The 22,150-nt window shown below is 35.4% G+C and overlaps 1 protein-coding gene across 13 annotated transcripts in view; it reads left to right on the forward strand.

The window, feature by feature from the left end:
• The window catches only part of TCF12 (transcription factor 12), a 356,100-nt gene that overhangs the window by 137,893 nt on the left and 196,057 nt on the right, over positions 1-22,150 (forward strand). For 3 of the 13 annotated variants that reach the window (XM_012783051.3, XM_020286054.2, XM_076004405.1), the window contains one exon: positions 902-963. The exons of the other annotated variants lie outside the window; for them this stretch is intronic. In XM_012783051.3, the coding sequence (XP_012638505.1) occupies positions 916-963 (48 nt within the window). In that variant the 5' untranslated portion in view covers positions 902-915. The remainder of the gene's footprint in view (positions 1-901; positions 964-22,150) is intronic. 13 annotated transcript variants of the gene reach the window in all.

Consider the following 22,150-nt stretch of genomic DNA (forward strand, 5'->3'; position numbering starts at 1 on the left):
ATAAATGATTAATTACTAAAATAATTTCATTGATTACCATGGGAGGGAGAGATTACTTTGGATGGTCAGGACAGTCTTGGTAGAGGAGGAAGTGTTTGAGTAGACAGTCATAGGATAGATGTCATTTATATGTATAGAATTGAAAAAAAATCAACTTTCTGGAAATGTGGAACTATGGGAACACAAATACAGAGGCTTCAAATTACAAAATTCAGTAAATAGTAAATTGACTTGCTTTATAGGTAAATAATGTGAGATAAGGCAGGTAACTTTTCTGTAGAAAAAATGTAGTCTGTTCTTTGTGGGTAGAGAGCCAATTAAAAATAGATTTTTATTAGGGAAGGCCACTAAATGTTTTCTAAAGATTAATACATTGTGCTATGAAAGATGGATCTGAAGTCAAAGAGTGACAAGAAATAAGGTGACCTGGAAAGATGTTACTAAATAGACCCACTTGTAATGAAATAAGACTTAGATCAGTATGCTAGGAGCCAGATACAAAGTAATAGAAAGAAGAGAATTTTCACAAAGGCGAGTAGGTGGGAAATGGTACAACTCGGTGACTGGGAAAGATACAAAATAATATAGACTCATTCTGCCTACACAATTGATGACTCCTGAATTAAACTTCATGTGTTTTATTTAGGCTTTGTGAATAAAGAAAATGAGTAAAATAGCTTTTACTCAGTGCCCCTTATTTGTCAGCAATGATGGGTAATCAAGTTTAGTGTTACTTCTATCCTATACCACAAATATTTTCTCTAGATTGTTTATTATTTGCTGCTGTTTTTGTTTTTGAAGAAGAAAAAGGTATAGATTTTACAGCTACTAGGAGTTCAAATGCAATAATTAGAAAGGACACACAAATTTTGAAATAGTATTTTATGCCTCTTGATCTCAGGTACAAAACACAAGATGAAGCAGTTAAATAGCAAAGCAAGACAGAAGGGACAGAGAATTAAAGTAAGTGTTTTCTGTATATTGCATCTATGTTCCCATTAATCTCTGTTTTGTTATGTAACTGCTCCTTCTGAATGTTTTGAATGTGAAGAAAACTATGGGCAAGAGAAGGGTGTATTTTAAAGTTAGGTTTAAATAAAGCCAAAAGAGTAAATGTTGTTTTGTTACTCTTGGTTATATTCAAAACAGCACCTGCCTACAAATCATAACCTAAATATTTTTGAATAAGAAAAAATTGGATTATGATGATGTAAACACCTTTAAATCTCTTGTCAGTGAATATTTAAAGAAATCAACATACTGATCACATTGTCCAGATTTCCCTTTTAAGCCAATTAAAGGCTTCTGTTTTTTCAGTCTAACCATTCTTCTTGAGGATAACACCTCTTGAATTGTTCTACAATAGAGCTTTTTCGTCAAGAGCCTTTATGTCAATTTCTTACCTCTCTGTGTCACTTAACTTCGTAAGCCCATGAAATAACATCTTTATCAGGACTGATCTGCCCTTTACAGTTCTCTCATTTTTAATCTTCTCATTGTTCAGACTTTAAAGTCAAAAAATAAAGGAGGGTGGGGAGAAAAAAATTAACAAGTAGAAATCATACTGTATTAATCTTTGAATCTTTATTATGTCCTCTTTTGTAATTGTTGAGGTCTTGCTTTCTTGACAGCCTCTCTAATATTTTTTTCTAAATTTAGAAATTGCTTACTCATGGGAATAAATTGTAGTGTAGATTCTGGCTGAACACATTTTTTAGGCTGACCTGATTTATTTTTATTAATGATAATACCCATATCTGTCATGTCACAATATAGTTTACAAACTTCACTTTTATATGCCACCTACTTTGATCTTCATACCAGTTCATCAAGAAAGCCATTTTTAAAATCCTTTCCATTTTAGAGGTAAGGAAATTGAGGCTCAGAAAAGATAGATAACTTACCAGATATTAAATTATTGAATATCTAAGACTAGTAGTCGGGCTGTCTGACTCTAAATTACTATCCCTTTCTACTGCGTCGTAATTGCCAAAGTTTCAAAGAGACCCCAAAACAGTTGTTATTCCTACTTGTTCAGGATAGATACTCTAGAAGTTGTATGATGATGGTACTGCTGTCATTTCTTAAAAAAATATTGTTCGTATTTTATATATTAAACAAACATGAGCAACAAGATGAATCAAATAGTTTTCATTTGCATCTTCTAGTTTGCATCTCTCTCTCTCCCTCTCCAGACAGATCCATACACACACACTTTTTTTTTTTTTTTTTTTTTTTGAGACAGGGTCTCACACTTTTGCCCAGCTACAGTGCAGTGGCATCATCATAGCTCACTACAGCCTCAAACTCCTGGGCTCAGGCAATCCTCCTGCCCCAGCCTTTTCAGTAGCTGGGTCTACAGGCACACACCACCACAGACTTGTTTTTCTATTTTTTGTAGAGACAGGGTCTTGCTCTTGCTCTTGCTCAAGCTGGTCTCAAACTCTTGCCTCAAGCAATCCACCTACCTTGGCTTCCTAATGTGCTAGGATTATAGGTGTGAGCCACTGCGCCTGGCCACAACACTGTATTTGACCTTGGAGAAGACAGTTAACTTTCGAGTCTTCTCAGATTTCTCATATGTGAAGAGATTTGTCTCAAAAGTAGTATATAAGAATTAAATAGGCCATGCATGGTGGCTCACACCTGTAATCCTGACACTTTGGGTAGCTAAGGTGGGAGGATCTCTTGAGGCCAGGAGTTCAACCAGCCTGAGCAAGAACAAGACATTGTGTCTACCAAGAATAGAAAAATTAGCTAGACATAGTGGTGTGCACCTATAGTTGCAGCTACTTGGGAGGCTGAGGCAGGTGAATCACTTGAGTCTAAGAGTTTGAGGTTGCACTGAACTATGATGATGCCACTTCATTTTAGCCCTGGTAACACAGCAAGACTCTGTCTCAATCAGTCAATCAATCAATAAATAAATAGAAAGAGTTTTATAAAGTATTTAGCACATATCTGGAAGAAGTGTTTGCTGTTTTTACATATAGCCTCATGAAAAGTTACATGTCCATTCTTATATAAAATTATGTTAGGAGTTTTACATGCCTTGGAAAGGCAAGTGTTTTGAATTCCTGGAGTATGTCCTGAAGAAGGTGATGGACTATTAAGGTTTTTAAATGCCCAACAAGAAGTTCTATAAGTCAGCAAATGTAAATTCTGTTTATATAATTGAAACTGTTGGAAAAGTTCACTGCATTCCAGATGTTGGAATTTAGAGATTATTGAGAAAAAGAAATGGGGCAACCCAGATTCATATCAATGTAAATTTATAATAATCTACATTATTATAACAATATAGATTTATACATTCTAAGAAGAGGCTTTAGTTCCTCAACTCTGTATAAAAGGATGTGTATTTCGCAGGTGGTTATAAGACCTAAATTCACTTATGTAGGTCAGAGGCTTAGCATGATCAATAAATTGTTAATTTTCTGTGTGATGTACTTTTGTCACATACTTTAACATTTTAATACTTAGAATAACAAACTTGAAATATTTTCCTCCAATATATTGAGCTCATAATTAAACCTCCTTGTTATCAAATGAAATAATTATTTTAATGTGGTTTTATGTCACAGTCAGCTGCTTTGTGCATGGAGCAGAGCATGTTTTTGGTGGTTAGTATAGGAAATTATTTCATTATTAAGCAGTAAAGTACCAGCTGTCCTGAAGCAAATATCTTCTATGCATTGGTGAGAATATTACATCTCATTGAGTTGATATTTCTGTGTTTTTGCTATGTAAGTATTCTTGATTTCCCACTAACCCTGCCTACTCCCTTAGATAATTTTTCCTCAGTATTTTTCTTCTAAGCTTGGAATATTTTAGTCTTTTGGACTTCTGTACTCTTGCTTGTGGGCTGTTCACATGGAAATCTTTTTTTCTCCTTTTTTAATTCACAAAGCATTTATTGAGATTCCACTATTTTCTGATCACTGGAATTAGTTGGTCAAAACAAAAATGATGAGGCTATATTCTGTGAGCAAAAGGAATGCTCATTCTCATGGGAAAAACAGAGATTACTATACTGTAGAATATAAGAGTTACGATAAGGATGGCCCAGGGAGAGTAGAAGCACAGAAATAGAAGCAATACTTTGCTTATGAAACCTTCAGGGCCTATCATATACCACGTGAAAATGATAATTTGTTTTGTAATACAAGAAATATAGAATTTAAGACTTCTCCCATTAGACAAATGAATTTGTTCAAGTAGGTTATTTATTCTGGATATCAGGTTTCTAATATGTGAAACAAAAATTTTGCTTAAGATCGTAGTTTCTTAAACAGTGTTTAATAGGATATTAACAAATAATGTACAAATACAGAGCTCCATGGTCCAAAACATTTATATATTAATATTATTGAGTTAAGATTAAATAGATTTCCTTGTTAAATTTCTCATTTTTTAATTTCAAAATATTAAGGGGGTACAAGTGTTTTTATTAAGTATATATCTTGTTGAATAATTAAGTCAGGGCTTTTGGTATGTTCATCACCAGAACAGTGTTCATTGTACCCAGTAGGTAAGTTTTTATCCCACACACACCCTCCCAAATTTCTCATCATAGAATTTCCTCTGTGTCACTTATGAATTGAGTTTGACTGCCGGTAACAATCTCAAGAAATAGTAAATTAGATGATATAAACATTTAACTCTTAATTTAGGTCTGTGATTGATTGTGAGTTCATTTTTATATAAGTTGTGAAGTAAGGGTCAACATTGATTTTGTGTTTGTGTTTGTTAGTTAGACTATCCAGTTTTCTAGTACCATTTGTTGAAGAGATTATCCTTTCCTCCATTGAATTAACTTGTTTTTGTTGAAAATTTATTAACCATATATGTGAGGGTTTCAGTTTCTGGGCTCTCTATTCTGTTTCACTGACTTTATATTCACACTAATGTCATACTGTCTTGATTACTATACCTTTAAAATAAATCTTTACATCAGGTAGTATAAGTCTTCCAGCCTTGTTATTCTGTTTCAAAATTATTTGAGCTATTCTGGGTTCTTTGCATATAAATTGAAAAAATTAAAACTAGTGTATTAGTTTCTACAAAACCACCTTGGATTTTGGTTGGGATTGTGTTTAGTCTATAGATCAGTAGGAGGAAAACTGACATTTTAGCAATCTGGAGACTTTTGTTTTTTTTTGTTTTTTTGGTTTTTTTTTTGAGACAGAGTCTCACTGCGTTCCCCAGGCTAGAGTGTAGAGGCATCATCATAGTTCACTATAACCTCAAACTCCTAGATTTAAGCAATCCTCCTGCCTCAGCCTCCTGAGTAGCTGGGACTAAACACATATCACCATGCCTGGAGAAATTTTCTTGTTTTTAGAGACAGGGTCTCTTTGTGTTGCTCAGACTGGTCACGAATTTCTGGCCTCAAACGATCCTTACACCTTGGCCTCCGAAATTGGTAGATTATAGGCATTAGCCTCTGCACCTGGCCAATGTGGAGACTTTTTATCTGTGTATATGGTATATCTTTCTATTTGAATTTTCCTTAATTTGTCTTAGTAATGTTTTATAGTTTTCAGTGAACAGTATATCTTCTGTTAAATTTATTAACTAAATGTTTCGTAATTTTTGATGCTATTACAAGTGTATATAAAACTATAATTGATTTTTGTATATTTACCTTGCATCATGCCACCTTGCTAAACTTACTAGTAGCTGTTTTGTAAATTCTAGAGGATATTCTTTTTGGACTATGTATCATCCATCAATAATGAGAATTTAACCTTTTCCTTTCCAATCTGGATGTTTTTTTGTCTTATGGAATTGGCTATGATTTATAGTATGATATTTTTAATCAGTGTAGAAATGGACCTTGTTCTTGGTGTCAGAGGGCAAACAATCAGTCTTTCACCAATAAGCATGATGTTAGCTAAAGGTTCTATTGATTTGATTTATTAGATTGAGGAAGTTTCCTTGTACACCTAATTTGTTGAGAGTATTTCACAAAAATGGATGTTGAATTTTATAAAATGTTTTTTCTGCATCTGTTGAGAAAGTCATATGATTTTTCTTTTTTAATGTGTTACTACAGGAATTATATTGATTGATTATTTTTTTGATGTTGAAGCAACTTTGCATTCCTGGGAAAAGTGTAGTATCACTGTGTTATTATGTATTGTCCTTTTTATATATTGTTGGATTCAGTTTGCTAAAATGTTAAGAATTTTTATGTATGGGTAATATTGATCTGTAGGTCCCTCCTGCCTTTTACTGTCTTTGTCAGAATTTGGTATCATGGTAATGCTGGCCTCAAAGAAGAGTTGAGGAGTATCACTTCCTCTTCACATTTCTGGAAGAGTTTGTGTAGACTTGGTTTTATTTCCTACTTAAATGTTTGGTAGAATTTACCAGTGATGATATCTGGGCCTGGAGTTTTCTTTGGGGGATAATTTTTAATTAAGATTTTAATTTTTTTAATAGATAAAGGTATATTATAGTTATCTATTTCCTTTTGAGTGAGCTTTGTTAGTTTGTTGTAAGAAATAAGTCCTTTTGTTCAAAATATTTTCTTGTTGTCTTTTTAATATTTATCTTTTCTCTTGCTATGTTAACAAATTACCACAAATTTAGTGGCTTATTAAGAGGCTTAAATAACACATTTATTGTCTCACAGTTTCTATGGGTGAGGAATCTGGCATAGCTTAGCTTGGTTTTCTGCCTTGGGTTTCTCTTAAAAGGTTGGAAGTAAGATGTTGGCCAGGGCCAGAGTTTCATTTGAAGGACTGATTAGGCAAGGGTTGGCTTCCAAGCTTCCTTGGCTGTTGGGAAGATTTAGTTCTTTTGGGGTTGTTGAACTGAGGGGGGTCTCAGTTCCCTGTTGACTGTTCTCAGGATCTTGCTCAAAACTGAAAGTACTACTTATTCAAGAGATCCGTGGAATTTTGATACACTGTTTGCTGTTGTGCAGTTGCTTTCTTTGCTGCCAGTTTGTCTCCACATATTTGGCTAATGATATTTTGTGATCAGTAGCCAAAAATCTATTATTTAATGTATTAACATTAGATATCTGCCACTAACGAGCTGTTTGATCTTAGGCATGCCCCTTGACTTCTCTGAATCTTTTTTCTAACCTCTGAAATGAAGCCTCTGTATTGAATAAATAGTTTTCAACCAACCAGTGTTTTCAGAGTCTGACAAGGTAGTGGTATTAAAGTTTCATGATTTACTCTGAAATAGTCTAATCCAGCTTACCTAGTATGTTCCAGGAAACTTGAGGTGTCCCTCAGACCCTTTTATTAATAGAATGATGGCAAGCTTAAAACTACTTTCATATTACTACTAAGACATTATTGGCCATTTCAGTCTTACTGTTTTCTGACTGTATTATGGAGTTTGCAAAGGCTACATGATATATGATGATGTCTTTGCTCTGACAGTGAAAGGAATGTATGTTCTTGTTTTTTTTAAAAATGTCTCAGGTTTAATTTCTAATATGGTAAATATCAATGGATATATTCCATATAAACAAAATCTCTTTGGGGTTCTTATATTTTTGAAAGTATGAAAGGGTCTTGAGACCAAAGGGGATCTGAGACCTTTAGCATAGCTGGCCTGATAGAAATGATTCTGTGTTTACACATCTACCCTATTGCCAGATTTCTTGGTGCTAGTGATTAAAAAATTAGTGGCTAACATTAAATGATTTGCTGTTGTACTATCTTGAGTCGAAATTAGTTCTCTACCACTCTCTGATGTTGGGAAAGTTATTTAAATTCTCTAAGACACAATTTGTTCATCCTTGAGATGGGGAAAATGTAGTATTAACACATTCACTGCTGTGTGAGTTGTATTTAACTCATGCTAGTTTTTAGCCCAGGGCCTTGTGAAATAAAACCTGGGCAAAATCTTGCAATTGGTTTCTGAAAATCTTACTGTTTGATTTTCTTATTGTTATAATTAGTATTGGCAAATCAATTCTAAAAACATGGATTAAATGAAATGAACAGAAGTCAATACATTTCCTTTTTCTTTAAATTTTTCATTAAATTAGAAAGGATTATTTTATTTTCGAAATTTTTATCCTATTTTTGTAATAAAACAGCATGGTCCCAAGCGAAAAAAATTTTTTCTAGTGTGGCAGTCAATGTATTAAATATATAGGTTAACATAAATTAACATTAAAAACATTAGAACTCAAAGTAGTCAGAAAAAAGAAAATTCATTTCAGTTATTGCTGTTGATGAAAACTATCATGTTTGATCACATAGATTATCTAATTTGTGTCTTAATATTAAAGTGGCACATATCCCAATCTCTTAGGAAATATATGAAAAAATAATGATAATGATGTGAGCTATTGTTGATTATCAAAGAATTGCTGGTCTCCTGTTTTATAGTGTGTCTGAAACTTTTCTAATGTGCAAATATAGTTAACTAATCATATTTTTGTTAGTAGCTGAAAACTTTATATTGAATACAAACAGAGTAAAGCAGTATGAATTTGGCCTAAATGTCTGAATTAGAGTATAATTTTGCTTTGAGGGAAATTACTATATTACTTTTACTTTTAATTACATATATTAGCTAAAACTATTCTAACAAAGTAATACCAGTTGAAATTTTTCAGCAGTTTCTTTGTATTAGAATGTACATAAATCAGAATGGAGTTTTCCTCTGATAATGGATTAGATAGCAGTTTCTTTGACTGTATATACTAGATGAAGCTGCTGGCTTATGTTTTAATGCCGTGTTGTGTGAAGAATACTATCTTTAAACGCTAGAATGATGGTCATGGAGTAAGATGCTTCTATTGAGGATTCAGAAATTTATATGAATTGAGGGAACAATAGATTCATTTCCACATCTCTTGCTCGTTCCAGAGTACATGCTTTTCAGTAGAGTGGGAGAGGGATGGAACTATTTTTATTATTTTTTTCTTTTTCTGCTTTCATTTTTTATGAATTCACATAATTTGAATAAATATATATGATTTAAGTCAACTATAATGTATGCCTGGACACAAAAATTGCCACAAAAGCCTTCCTCTAAGTGATTTTAAAAAGTTAGTTTGCTTATATTCAAATCTAGTATGTGCTGCTTAAACTGGGGAATGAGTAGCCCCTGGTGGTCATTCCTCAACCATAACTCTGTTGGTTACTCAGAGGTCTTCTGTAACCTGGTTAGAGAAGGAAATGGTTTTACTTACTGATACTTAAGTGAGCTGACAAACATGCAAAAATAAATAAATAGTCCTTAGTTACAAAGTGCTATAAAAATGGAAGGGTAGTATATTTAGAATTTAATTATTTTGATCTTCCATAGCAATAAGTACTAACCTGAAAGAGAAGAGTTTCTTTAAGTGCATCTACATATTAATGGGAAAACTCACCAATTCTAAAGCTGTAGTTGTAGGATATTTACAGAAACTTAAATATCATTTTTAAAATGCTTTCTCAAATTAAAACAAAATCAGGGCAGGCATGATGGCTCACACCTGTAATCCCAGCTACATGGGAAACTGAGGTGGGAGGATTGCTTGAGTCCAGGAGTTTGAGGCTATAGTGAGCTATGATGACACCACTGCCCTTTAGCCTGGACAACAGAGTGATACCCTATCTCTGGGGAAAAAAAAGAAATTCTGAAAGTTAAAAATGAGGAATTTTTTGTAATCCAAGAAAAAAAAACTGATGAGTTCTTTCACTGAACTACTCATTTAAATTAGAAGTCTCTGCTGAGAAGATTGTTTTAGTTTTCAGATGCCCACTTATCATTAGTTATCTCTAAAAGTTTTATTTTCCATATCAAATATACACACAGTTACTACCTCTATAACCTGATGGCCTGATGGGGACACCTTTTTGCTTTTCTTTCTGTTTTTAATTAAAAAATTTTTTCTTTTAGAGACAACCTGATCATAACTCACTGTAACCTTGAATTCCTGTGTTCAGGTGATTTCCCCCCCCCCCCACCTCAGCCTCTTGAGGAGCTGGGACTGTAGGCATGTACCACACCTGGTTAATTTTTTCTATTTTTTTTGCAGAGACACGGGCTTGTTATATTGCCCGGACTGGTCTCAGACTCCTGGGCTCAAGCGATCCTCCTGCCTCAGCCTCCCAAAGTGCTGGGATTACAGGAGTGAGCCACTGCTCCCAGCCTTTTATGTGTTTCAAAGGAAAATCTAGAATTTCAGCTGCTGAGAACTCTCTGCAATAGAAACTGTATATTGTAGATCAGAAAACAGGGATACTGTCTGCCTTTGGTATTACATAGAAAAGAAGACTTTCATTGCCTGTTCTTTGTTGGAATAACTACACGGTACCTGTGGTCCTTTAGCCAGGTAACCACTGTGGATTTCAGAGATCTAGCAATTGAGGCAGGGGATAACGGGTCTGTCTCTTAAAAGTCTTTTTGCTTTGAGTTTTTGTTTTGGAGTAGCTTGAGTGAGTGCTGCTGAAGAAATCACAGAGTTCCTAAGGAAGACTAGATCCCTCCTTTGATGCTGTTTCTCTGATATCGTATCCAGATGTAGTTGGATTTTAGGCTCTGGCCCTATAGAGTTTGATTTCTGTGGGAATAATTTTTTGTTTATGCAATTTACCATGCATTATAACCAGACCATTCAGATGTCTTTTATTGGAATACAGTTACATGGCCTTTCCAATTTCATTGTAGTGAATATTAATTCTTAACTATAATTATAAAGTCATTATCATAAATGCCTTTTTACATGAGCCCTAATGTTATAGAAATTTGCTTCTAGATTTGTTGGGCCCTCTATTTGCATTCCCCATGGGAACTATCTTAGCATCCCAGAATACTGCTGTACCTTATTCTCACCTTGTGCAAAGGAAAAGTTCTGCACGAGATAAAAATATCTGCAGGTGATATCCACTTATTAAAGGACATTTTCCATTTTATTTGTCCCTTTCTTCATCAGAATCCACTGGTTCAAAAAGTTATCAAAAGCCCTTATTACTGCCTCCACTATTTCGAGCACCATTTAGTTAAAAAAATTTTGTTTTGTTGTTGCATTTTCCTGCCTTCGTTCCTTTATCACCTGTGAATTACTGTTTGAACACATATATTCTTCATTTTGTGTGTGTCTCCAGCCTGTCATTGAGCCATTCAGTTCACAGTAATTCTAGGGATGGACGCTTATTAGAGAGGCAGCATTGCATGGTAGACTCTGGAGTCAGACTGCCTGAATTCAGATCCCTATCCTGCTATTTACTGTTGGACTTCACATGAATGACATAAATTTTCTGTACCTTTTTCCTCACCTATGGAGTGAGAATAATATTAATAGTAACTAATTCATGAAGTTGTAAAGATTAAATGAGTATAGCCTTTACCTCAGGTTCTGGCACATAGTATCACCAAATGTATGCTCATACTATGTTGTTAATGTTGACACAGGAAACCTTAAATTAGGGAAAAGGAATGAAGATTTATTGTTTATTCCTAGAAGAAATCCTGAGATTCATCAATGGTAGGAAATACTGCTATGGCTTATTTATTTCCTACCTTTAGGGAAATAAACCTAGGCTAGGGATTCAGCACCTATATGAATGAGTTATTAAAGGATCATTGTTTCACTGTAATACTTTTAATTTTGGTTTGCCTTTGAATATGATAGGCTTTAGTCATAGGGGCAGGAAGAGGAAGTATAAATAAATGGCTCAGCATCACCATGACTGATAACAGATTTCCAAAGAAGTGTCCTATGGAGCCTACCAGAACATTCAGTACTATTTTGATCATAAACTATGAAATGTTATGACCATGAGTCGGGATCTAAAAATCAGCATCAGCCAACCCTATTGCCATGACTGTAATAGCCAACACAATACTGGGCATCAAGACAGGGTACTAGCAACAATCTAAAAATATATTTCTTTCAGATTTTGGTGTATCAATATCTAGAGTAAAGTAAGCAACTTTAATTATAGAACCTTAAGATGAATTGAGGAGTCTAATGAGGATTAACTCATTTAACAAATGTGTCTTGAACGTTTATTATGACAAAAGACTGCCTTTGGACCTAAGCCAGACTATTTCAGAGAAGAATGTAGCTAACCTAAGGGTTAAGTGGAACTGATAAGGAAATGTAATCGTGATCACTTTGCCTTTTACCATCTGGGGAGTGCATCACAAATTATGTTCAACTTCTAAGTCGACTTGGAAGCCTTTGTCATAAGTCAGGAGCTGTCTGTATAGCAATTTTAGATTCGGTAAGAGATAGAAACATACTAAACAATAGTGTTTCTAGTCTAGATGACAGTTTGGCACTATCTAGTAAATTTGAAGATGTGCATATCCTATAACCCAACAATTCTACTTTAGATATTAGCTCCTAGAAAAATTTCATATAATTCTCACATATGTACAAGGAGACATATTGCTGTTTGTAGCAACCTTGTTTGTAATAGGGAAAAATTGGAAGCAAGTGCTAAATGTCATCAAATTTGGGGACTCTACAGATAAATTGTGGTATGTTTATAAATATATGGTAGTGATATGTATATACTAGTGCTATGTATTATAAATATGCCTCAGTCTTAGATATTGAAGTTAATTGAATAAAGAAAAAAGTATAATACTATTTAGATGAAATTTCAAAACAAAATGGTGCTATATATCAATTGGAATATATGTTTGTAGGGAAAGTCTTAAGTAATGCATGAAAATATTAAAAAACAAATTTAGGGTAGGGTTTGCTTCTAAGGGGAATTTGAGAGAATTGCATGAGAGTTTAAACTATATTGGTAATGTTTTATTTGTTGAATTGTGGACATGTGGTTGTTTATTATGTACATTTTAATATGTTTGAACTAGTTTAGAAACATTTAAAAATTTAAAGAAAATGGTCCAGGCTTAGTGACTTACGCCTATAATCCTTGCACTCTGTGAGGCTGAGATGGATCATTTGAGCTCAGGAATTTGAGACCAGCCTGAGTAAGAGTGAGACCCCCCCTGACCAAAAATGGAAAAATTAGCAGGACACAATGGCACGACCCTATAGTTCCAGCTGTTTGGGAGGCTGAGGCAAGAGGATTGCTTGAGCCCAAGAGTTTGAGGTTGCAGTAAGCTATGATGACCCCACTGCACTCTAGCTGTGGTGACAGAGGGAGACTGTCTGAAAAAAATAAAAACTAAAAAAATGTGTCAAAATGTTGAGATTTGCATTTCAGTCAAGAGAAAATGGTAGATATTTTTTCCTGTTTAGTTGATGGTATTTCTGTGCATTCTCAATTTTCTGCAATGAGAGTATATATTACTTCAATCATATTAAAGGAAAAAACTGAGAAATAATGTATCTTTTAGAAAAGTAACAAATGATCATCTTAAAAATTTTGGAAAATATGGTCAAGTAAAGTGAAAATCTTAACACTTTTTATAATTAATTTTCTAGTTTTTTCTATAAATTTTATAGAAGTTAAATATTATTATAATATATACTCTTTTTTACTCCTGTTTTTCCTGCCTGTTATAAAATAGACATTTAACATATGAGACTGGTATTTTAAAATTATTTTAAAATATGTTGTCTTCTGGGTGTAAGAATATGATTTTCTTCATTGGCCGACATACCTTCTTCTTTTTTTTTTTTAATTTCAGCATATTACGGGGGTACAAATGTTTAGGTTATGTGTATTGCCTTTTCCCCACTTGAATCAGAGCTTCAAGCGTGTCCATCCCTCAGACAGGTGCGCACTGCACCCATTAGGTGTGTATATAGCCATCCCTCCTACCCCTTCCCATCTGCCTAACACCAGATGAATGTTATTACTATATGTGCACTTAAAGATTGATCAGTTAATACCAATTGGATGGTGAGTACATGTGGTGGTTGTTTTTCTATTCTTGGGATACTTCACTTAGTAGAATGGGTTCCAGCTCTATCCAGGATGATACAAGAGGTGCTATATGACCTTGTTTTTTGTGGCTGAGTAGAACTCCATAGCATACATATACCACATTTTATTGGTCCACTCATGTATTAATGGGCACTTAAATTGTTTCCACATCTTTGCAGTTGTCAGTTGTGCTTCTGTAAACATTCGAGTGCAGATGTCTTTTTTATAGAATGTCTTTTGTTCTTTTGGGTAGATGCCCAGTAATGGGATTGCTGGATCAAATGGTAGTTCTACTTGTATCTCTTTGAGGTATCTCCATATACTTTCCACAGAGGTTGTACAAATTTTCAGTCCCACCAGCAGTGTATCAGTGCTCCTATCTCTTCACATCCATGCCAGCATTTATTGTTTTGGTACTTTTTGATAAAGGCCATTCTCACTGGAGATAAGTGATATCTCATTGTGATTTTGATTTACATTTCCCAGATGATTAGAGATGTTGAGCATTTTTTCATATATGTTTTTAGCCATTAGTCTATCTTCTTTTGAAAAGTCTCTGTTCATGTCCTTTGCCCACTTTTTGATAAGGTTGTTTGATTTTTTCTTGCTTATTTTCCCAAGTTCTATATAGATTGTAGTTATCCGCCCTTTACTGAATGTGTAGCATGAGAATATTTTCTCCCATTCTGTAGGTTATCTGTTTGCTCTCATGATAGTTTCCTTGGGTGTGTAGAAGCTTTATAATTTGATCAGGTTCCATTTATTTATTTTTATTGTTGCTGTGATTGCCTTTGGGATCTTCTTCATAAATTCTTTGCCTAGGGCAATGTCTGTAAGAGTTTTTCCAAGGCTGGGCCTGGTGGCTCACGCCTGTAATGCTAGCACTCTGGGAGGCCAAGGCGGGCAGATTGCTCGAGGTCAGGAGTTGGAAACCAGCGTGAGCAAGACCCCATCTCTACTAAAAATAGAAAGAAATTAATTGACCAACTAAAAAATACATATACAAAAAATTAGCTGGGCATGGTGGCACATGCCTGTAGTCCCAGCTACTTGGGAGGCTGAGGCAGTAGGATTGCTTGAGCCCAGGAGATTGAGGTTGCTGTGAGCTAGGCTGATGCCATGGCACTCACTCTAGTCTGGGCAACAAAGAGACTCTGTCTCAAAAAAAAAAAAAAAAAGAAAAGAAAAAGAAAAAAGAGTTTTCCCAACATTTTCTTCTAGACTTCTTATAGTTTCACACCTTAGGTTTAAGTCTGTTATCTACCATGGATCCTGTTTCAGTCTTCTACATGTAGCTATCCAATTTTCCCAGCACCATTTATTGAATAAGGATTCTTTCCCCCAGTGTATGTGTTTGTCTGCTTTGTCAAAGATTAGCTGGCTATATGAGGATGGTTTTATATCTGGGTTCTCAGTTCTGTTCCATTGGTCTATGATTCTGTTCTTGTGCCAGTACAATGCTGTTTTCATTACTATAGTCTTGTATAGCTTGAAGTCTGGTAAATTGATACTTCCCAATTTGTTCTTTTTGCTTAAGATTGCTTTTGCTATATGGGGTCTTCTCTGGTTCCATACAAAGTGTAGAATTATTGTTTCTAGATCTCTAAAAAATGATGTTGGTATTTTAATAGGGATTGCCTTGAATCTGTGAATCACTTTGGGCAGTATAGACATTTTAACAATGTTGATTCTGCTGACCCATGAGCATGGTATGGTTTTACACCTGGTTACGTCTTCTGCTTTTTCCTTCCTCATTCTTTCATAATTCTCTCTGTAGAGGTCTTTTACCTCCTTAGTTAAATGTATTCCTAGGTATTTTACTTTTTTTTTTGCTATTGCAAAGGGTATTAAGTCTTTGATTTGGTTCTCAGTTTGACTGTTGTTGGCATATAGCAGGCGTCCTCAAACTACGGCCCACGGGCCACATGTGGGTGTTCTTGCCTGTTTGTTTTTTTACTTCAAAATAAGATATGTGCAGTGTGCATAGGAATTTGTTCATAGTTTGTTTTAAACTATAGTCCGGCCCTCCAATGGTCTGAGGGACAATGAACTGGCCCCCTGTTTAAAAAGTTTGAGGACCCCTGGCATATAGGAATGCTACTGATTTCTCCACATTGATTTTGTAACCTGAGAGTTTGCTGAATTTATTTATTAATTCCAGTAGTCTCATGGCGGAATCTTTGAGATTTTCTATATATAAGATCATATTGTAACCAAAGAGTGATAGTTTGACCTCTTCTGCCCCCATTTGGATGCCCTTGATTTCCTTCTCTTGTCTGATTGCTCTGGCTAGGACTCCCAGCACTATGTTGAATAGAAGCGGTGGTAAAAGACAACCTTGTCTGGTTCCATTTCTAAGTGGGAATGCTTTCAGTTTTTCCCCATTCAGTATGATGTTGGCTATGGGTTTGTCATATATGGCTTGTATTGTTTTTAGGTAAATCCCATCTATTCCTATTTTGCTAAGCGTTCTTTTCATAAAAGGGTGTTGAATTTTGTCGAATGCTTTTTCTGTGTCTATTGAGAGGATCATAAGGTCTTTATTTTTACTTCTATACATGTGGTGGATTACATTTATAGATTTGCTTATGTTGAACCATCCCTGCATCTCTGGGATGAAGCCCACTTGGTTGTGATAAATTATCTTTTTGATAAACACCTGAATGTGGGTGTGATATGGGTTGAGAGGTTCCCTGTCCTGGATCGCAGCCTGAGCTGGGCACACAGCCATCCCATGGGAGGAGAGTTGCCCCTCAAGCATGCTGATACGCCTCTGATCTGCCACTGCACACACACACACATACACTCACCTCAGTAGGCTTGTTCACAAATATCCCTTCTGTGCCCCGGGACAATGCGATCGAGACCTCAGTGTATGGATTCTGGTCTGTAGGCCTGTGCCTTGGGCTGTGGATGTCAATCCCTGACCCTGCCAGGGAGAGGAATGCGGGTCTTAAGTCACCCATGGGGTGCCCAAGCTGGATCAATGTCTCTCCACCTCAGGATTTGCGCTGCTCTCCTGGAGTCATCAGGCAAGCAGCACCTGGAAAGGCTGGTGGGTTGGGAGCTCACAGTCTGAGTACCCTTCAGTCTGCCGTAGGGGCCCAAAAGTAAAGGTCCCATTCCCTGCAGATGCCTCCAGGTGGTGGTTAAATTGTCTTTCTTGGCAGGCAGCCGTATGTACAGAAGGAGACGGGGAGAATGAAGCAATATGGCACCTGCTGAGTGGCTTGTGTCTGCGGGGCAGGAGGTACCCTGAGGAAGGTGGGAGCCTCGTGCCCTGTGTGCAAGAGGCTCACTGCTCACTAGCAGTGGCCATCTCCTGTCTGGTGTTGGCAGGTCTCTCCAACCGCTCAGGAGCCAACCCGCAGTCTGATATGCAAGGGGGAGGGGAAATTTAACCGCTCCACCTACCCTTGTCACTGGTCTCCAAACCTCTCGGGGTCCTTTCTCCTTCCAGTTCTCCTCTGAAACTTCTTCCTGTGGAGTCTCCTGTAGTATCAGGTACCTTTCCTTCTGACCCTGATCTGATCTATGTTTGTCTGCCTGTTTGGTTTTTTTTCCACTTTCTTCTAAAGTCTGTCTTTCTTGCAGAGACACTCTGGTTGGCAGTTTTTCTCATCCACCATCTTGCCCCTTCCAACATGCTGCCTTCTTACAATTAGTTATTGCTTCTTAGTGCATGGGTTTTAATAAAGTTATATTGTTCCCTATGTTTGATTTATTTTAATTGATTCTATAAGTATCAGGAAATATTTTTAAATATTTATTGAACGATTATTATTCAGTCATTATACAGTTGATTTATAGTAGTTAAAAGATAAAAGCTTTAAATTATATAAAATCTTAGAGTTTTTTGGAGCAGAGTAAAATGTTAACTCTTACTTAATTTTACCTGGTTGCATATAATATGTGATAGGCAAATTTATGAACATGACAGTGAGTGGAATCATGATTTTAAAATGTGAGCTCTTTTAAAATGTGAGCTCTCTTCCAGTGGTGCTAGAAGAAATAATAGGGCTAATACTGTTTTACAACGTACCAGGCCCTGTTAAGTTACAAGATAATATTGACCAATTCTTTTCAGACTTCAATTTGTTTGTGTATCTCCTGAAAATCTTGTTAAAATACAGATTCTGATTCATTATGTCTAGGATTCTGCCGGAAGTTCTGCATTTCAGTAAGCTCCCAGAACTTGCCAATATAGGTGTTCTAAGAACTATCTTTTTAGTACCAAAGACACAAATTACTGCTTCTCAGTCAAACTATTTGTGAAGGACTAGTTCTTTAAAAAAATTCTCTAATATTTCATAATATAATACTTTTTGAAAGTATAATAAATTTATAGAAGGCAAAGTGGGGAGAAATTATATATTAATGTGAGTGTAATCTTTTTATTAATGTGAACCTTTTATAGATGTAAAGTCAGTACATTAGTTTAGGAAGTTAATGTTTCCTTAAAATTTTTATATATGTTACATTATTTTCATAATACAATTTTTAAGGTAGTTAATTTTATACATACCTTTGCACCAAGCAGTATTTCATGTATCCATCATATTTTCTGAGTATCCTTTCTACCTCTAAAAGTTTTTGATTCTCCTTATCCTACCTGTGCCAATTCAAGACTTGTTAGAGGTCTTGAAGTTAGAGGTTAGATAGAGTAAAACATTACCTGAAGAGATTATTCATCACCTGAACAAAAATTTAAGTGTTTAATTACACGCAAAGTTCTCTGCTAGTCTCTTTTAGGATCATAAAGAGGAAAAAAAAAGGTTTTGCCCTTTAGAAATTTATGGATCTAGACTACAAAATCCAGCTCCCTGTTAAGAAAATTCGGCTGATGTGATGAGTCATGCCTATAATCCCTGCACTTTGGAGGGCTGAGGTGGGAGGATCGCTTGAGGCCAGGAATTCAACACCAGCCTGAGCAACATAGCAAGACCCTGTCTTCACAAAAAATAGAAATATTAATCAGGTGTGGTGGCATGTGCCTGCTACTTGAGAGGCTGAGGCAGGATGATCTCTTGAGCCCAGGAGTTTGAGGTTCCAGTGAGCTATGAGACACCATTGTACTCTAGCCCAGTCGACAGAGTGAGACCTTGTCTCAGAAAGAAAGAGAGAGACAGAGGGAGGAGAGGGAGAAAAGGGGAGAGAGACAGAGAGAGAAGAAAAGGAAAGGAAAGAAAAGGTATCATATAGTACTTGGTACTTAGTACATTAGTACTTGGCCTGTTAAAGGATAACAGAACCTTAAAATATTAACTATTAGTAGCTTCAGATGGAGCTTTTTCATATATAGACCTAATTCGTTAACTGTGGCATTCTTTATTTTTTATTCATTCATTAACACATTTTATTAGTCAGCTACTACATGCCCATTAGTGTGCTTGCCACCTGTGATTGAGTAGTGAATGATACAGAAGGTAGTTTCTGCTCTCAGCTAACCTACTATTGTGATCAAGTCAACCCACTTGGCTTTTTTATAGGTGTGTTTTACTTAGAGAATAACATTCAGGGATTTGTTTTTAAAAGTACAACCGTATTATTCATCTAGACATTTATATTGGTAATTCATCATAGTAGGAAGTAAAGAAATACATTAAGGACACTTTTCTCTCTTTTAAACTTCATTTATTCCTACTTATTTCTATTTTTATTTAACTTTGAAGCATAACCACTCATTTATATCCAGGCCTCATCTGGAACTTTCTGGTGGTTTATGACTTTTGGATGGTACTAATTAATGGCTTTGCTCACTTAGAGGCTATACGGTTTCAGTACTTGGTGGGAAATGTTGGAACTGTTTTAGGACCTGTGATTACTTGTTCAACCCAGTTAGATAATCTAGTACCTTATCACCCTTCTTTCTGATAGTTACTGTGTGTTTTATGGAGAAACTGATTGAACATTTATAGTATCTAAAGCTCTGCAGCATTTTAAAGATTTAGCAGCTGAAACTTTCCATCCGTCTGTCATGTACTGAATACCTGCTATATATGTGCCAAGCATTGTTCTGAGAATTTAATTGTGAAAACAATAAACATGATCCCTGCCCTCTCAGAATATGTAAGACATAACAATTTCTAACTAGGACAATGAAAATATTAATGGCTAGCATTTATTGTATGTGTGCTGGGAACTTTTCCAGGTGCTACATGTATTAACTCATTTAATCCTTTTGCACCAACCTGTGAGGTGAAGTTAATACTATTAGTTAGTATCATATCTATTTTACAGATAAGGAAATTGAGAAAAGAAAGATTAATTTGCCTCGAGTCACACAGCTAGCATGTGATAATGATGGAATTCAGATCTGTCAATCTGGCTCCCAAAATTCCACATTTATCCACTAGACTGTGCTGTGCAATTATAACAGGTAATTATGGTATCATTTAAATGGATAATTTAAAAGGCAGCTTTTAGTAAGTGTGAGCAGTTGGATGGAAATGTTCATTGCTCTGGGAGTACAGAGTGAACTCACCTGATTCGGTCTTGTTAGGGTCAGGGGAAAGTAAATTTTTACTGGAAGAGCCTCCCCGCCCCCTTTTAAAAACGCCATTAAAAAGAATTGGAGAGACTGTTTTGAAATAGAATTAGACAGTGGTTTTCCTACGAAGAAATAACAGTGTGGGCTTGAAAACCATAAATTTATTCTGAGGTTGGGAAGGTCCTCTAGTGATTATATTATATTTTATGGGTTAGGTGAAATAAATTTTTTAAATGAGCTACTTAAAAAATTAACTGCAAGTGTCCATCAATTCATGAATAGATTAACAAAATGTGGTATGTGTACAACATGGAGTACTACTCAGCCATAAAAAATGAATTACTACCTTTTGTAGTAATCTGAATGGAACTACAGACCATCCTTCTAAATGAAGTATTGGAAGAATGGAAAAACACCACATGTACTCACTATTGGATCAGCACTCATGTGCTCAGATGGAAATAAAACTCAGTGGAACTCATGCAAGGTTGCAGGGGGGAAGGAGGGAATGGGTGAAATCATACCTAACGGGTACAAAGTACACTATCTGAATGATGGGCACACTTATAACTTTGACTCAAGCAGTACAGAAGCAATGCACATAACCAAAACATTTGTAGCCTGTAATATTCTGAAATTTAAAAAAATAAATAAATAAAAAATGAATCAAGTGAAAAGTTCTTGTATTTTTGAGGTGACCAGCCAGAGGAGAGTACCATTATATAAATAATACTAGGTTCTGGGGTGTTTTTTGTTTTTTTTTTTAATAGAACCAAAGATTTAATTGATTATGTGCTGTTTAGACAGGTTTAAAAATGGAAACAGCTTTGAATGATCACTTTGGGTCTGTTGTCATACTATAGCAGTGTTTAACATTTCTAAATCCTGTATCTTGAAATGAACATAGAGAAAACTATGAAATATTTTTCATAGAACATACTTTACAATATGAAAGCATTTGTGAAGTGTTAAGCATTCAGATGAAATTATTTAAGATTTATAAATTAAATTATAATTTAGACAGATTCTATGTATATAATTGAACAGTTTTTATAATTTCTCCATGTATCAACTGATTTTATCAAGTACTAATCATTTTTGCCATAAGATGTGAACAGTAATTTTTTTAGGGTGTATTTGGAAATATTTTTGCAGTCAATGTAATACTGTGGCTAATAGTATAATAAATGAGCCCGATAGTATTGCTCTATTCTTCATATTGTATATCATCTCATGTATTTAAAAAATTTCATTTTTATTAATGGTTATTTTCACAGTAAAACCATTTTTATAGGCCGGGCGCAGTGGCTCACGCCTGTAATCCTAGCACTCTGGGAGGCAGAGGGGGGCGGATCACTCGAGGTCAGGAGTTCGAAACCAGCCTGAGCAAGAGCAAGACCCTGTCTCTACTATAAATAGAAAGAAATTAATTGGCCAACTAATATATATAGAAAAAATTAGCCGGGCATGGTGGCACATACCTCCCGAGTAGTCCCAGCTACTCGGGAGGCTGAGGTAGGAGGATCACTTGAGCCCAGGAATTTGAGGTTGCTGTGAGCTAGACTGATGCCACAGCACTCACTCTAGCCTGGGCAACAAAGCAAGACTCTGTCTCAAAAAAATAAAAAATAAAAAACCCATTTTTATAGAATTCAAGATCTTCATTAGGAGTCCCAAGAGGTCAGGTTTGACCCCTTTTTATTAGCATAGTAACTTTCTATCAATTTGAAATACGTACTGTGATAGTTTTGTATTTAATGAACTCACTGATTTACATCCTCTATTTTCCAAGATTGAAATAGCATTCATTTACCGGTCCCATTGGCTGACCTACTTG

The sequence above is a fragment of the Microcebus murinus genome, chromosome 6, assembly GCF_040939455.1.
Source record: "Microcebus murinus isolate Inina chromosome 6, M.murinus_Inina_mat1.0, whole genome shotgun sequence".
Taxonomy (NCBI): Eukaryota; Metazoa; Chordata; class Mammalia; order Primates; family Cheirogaleidae; genus Microcebus; species Microcebus murinus.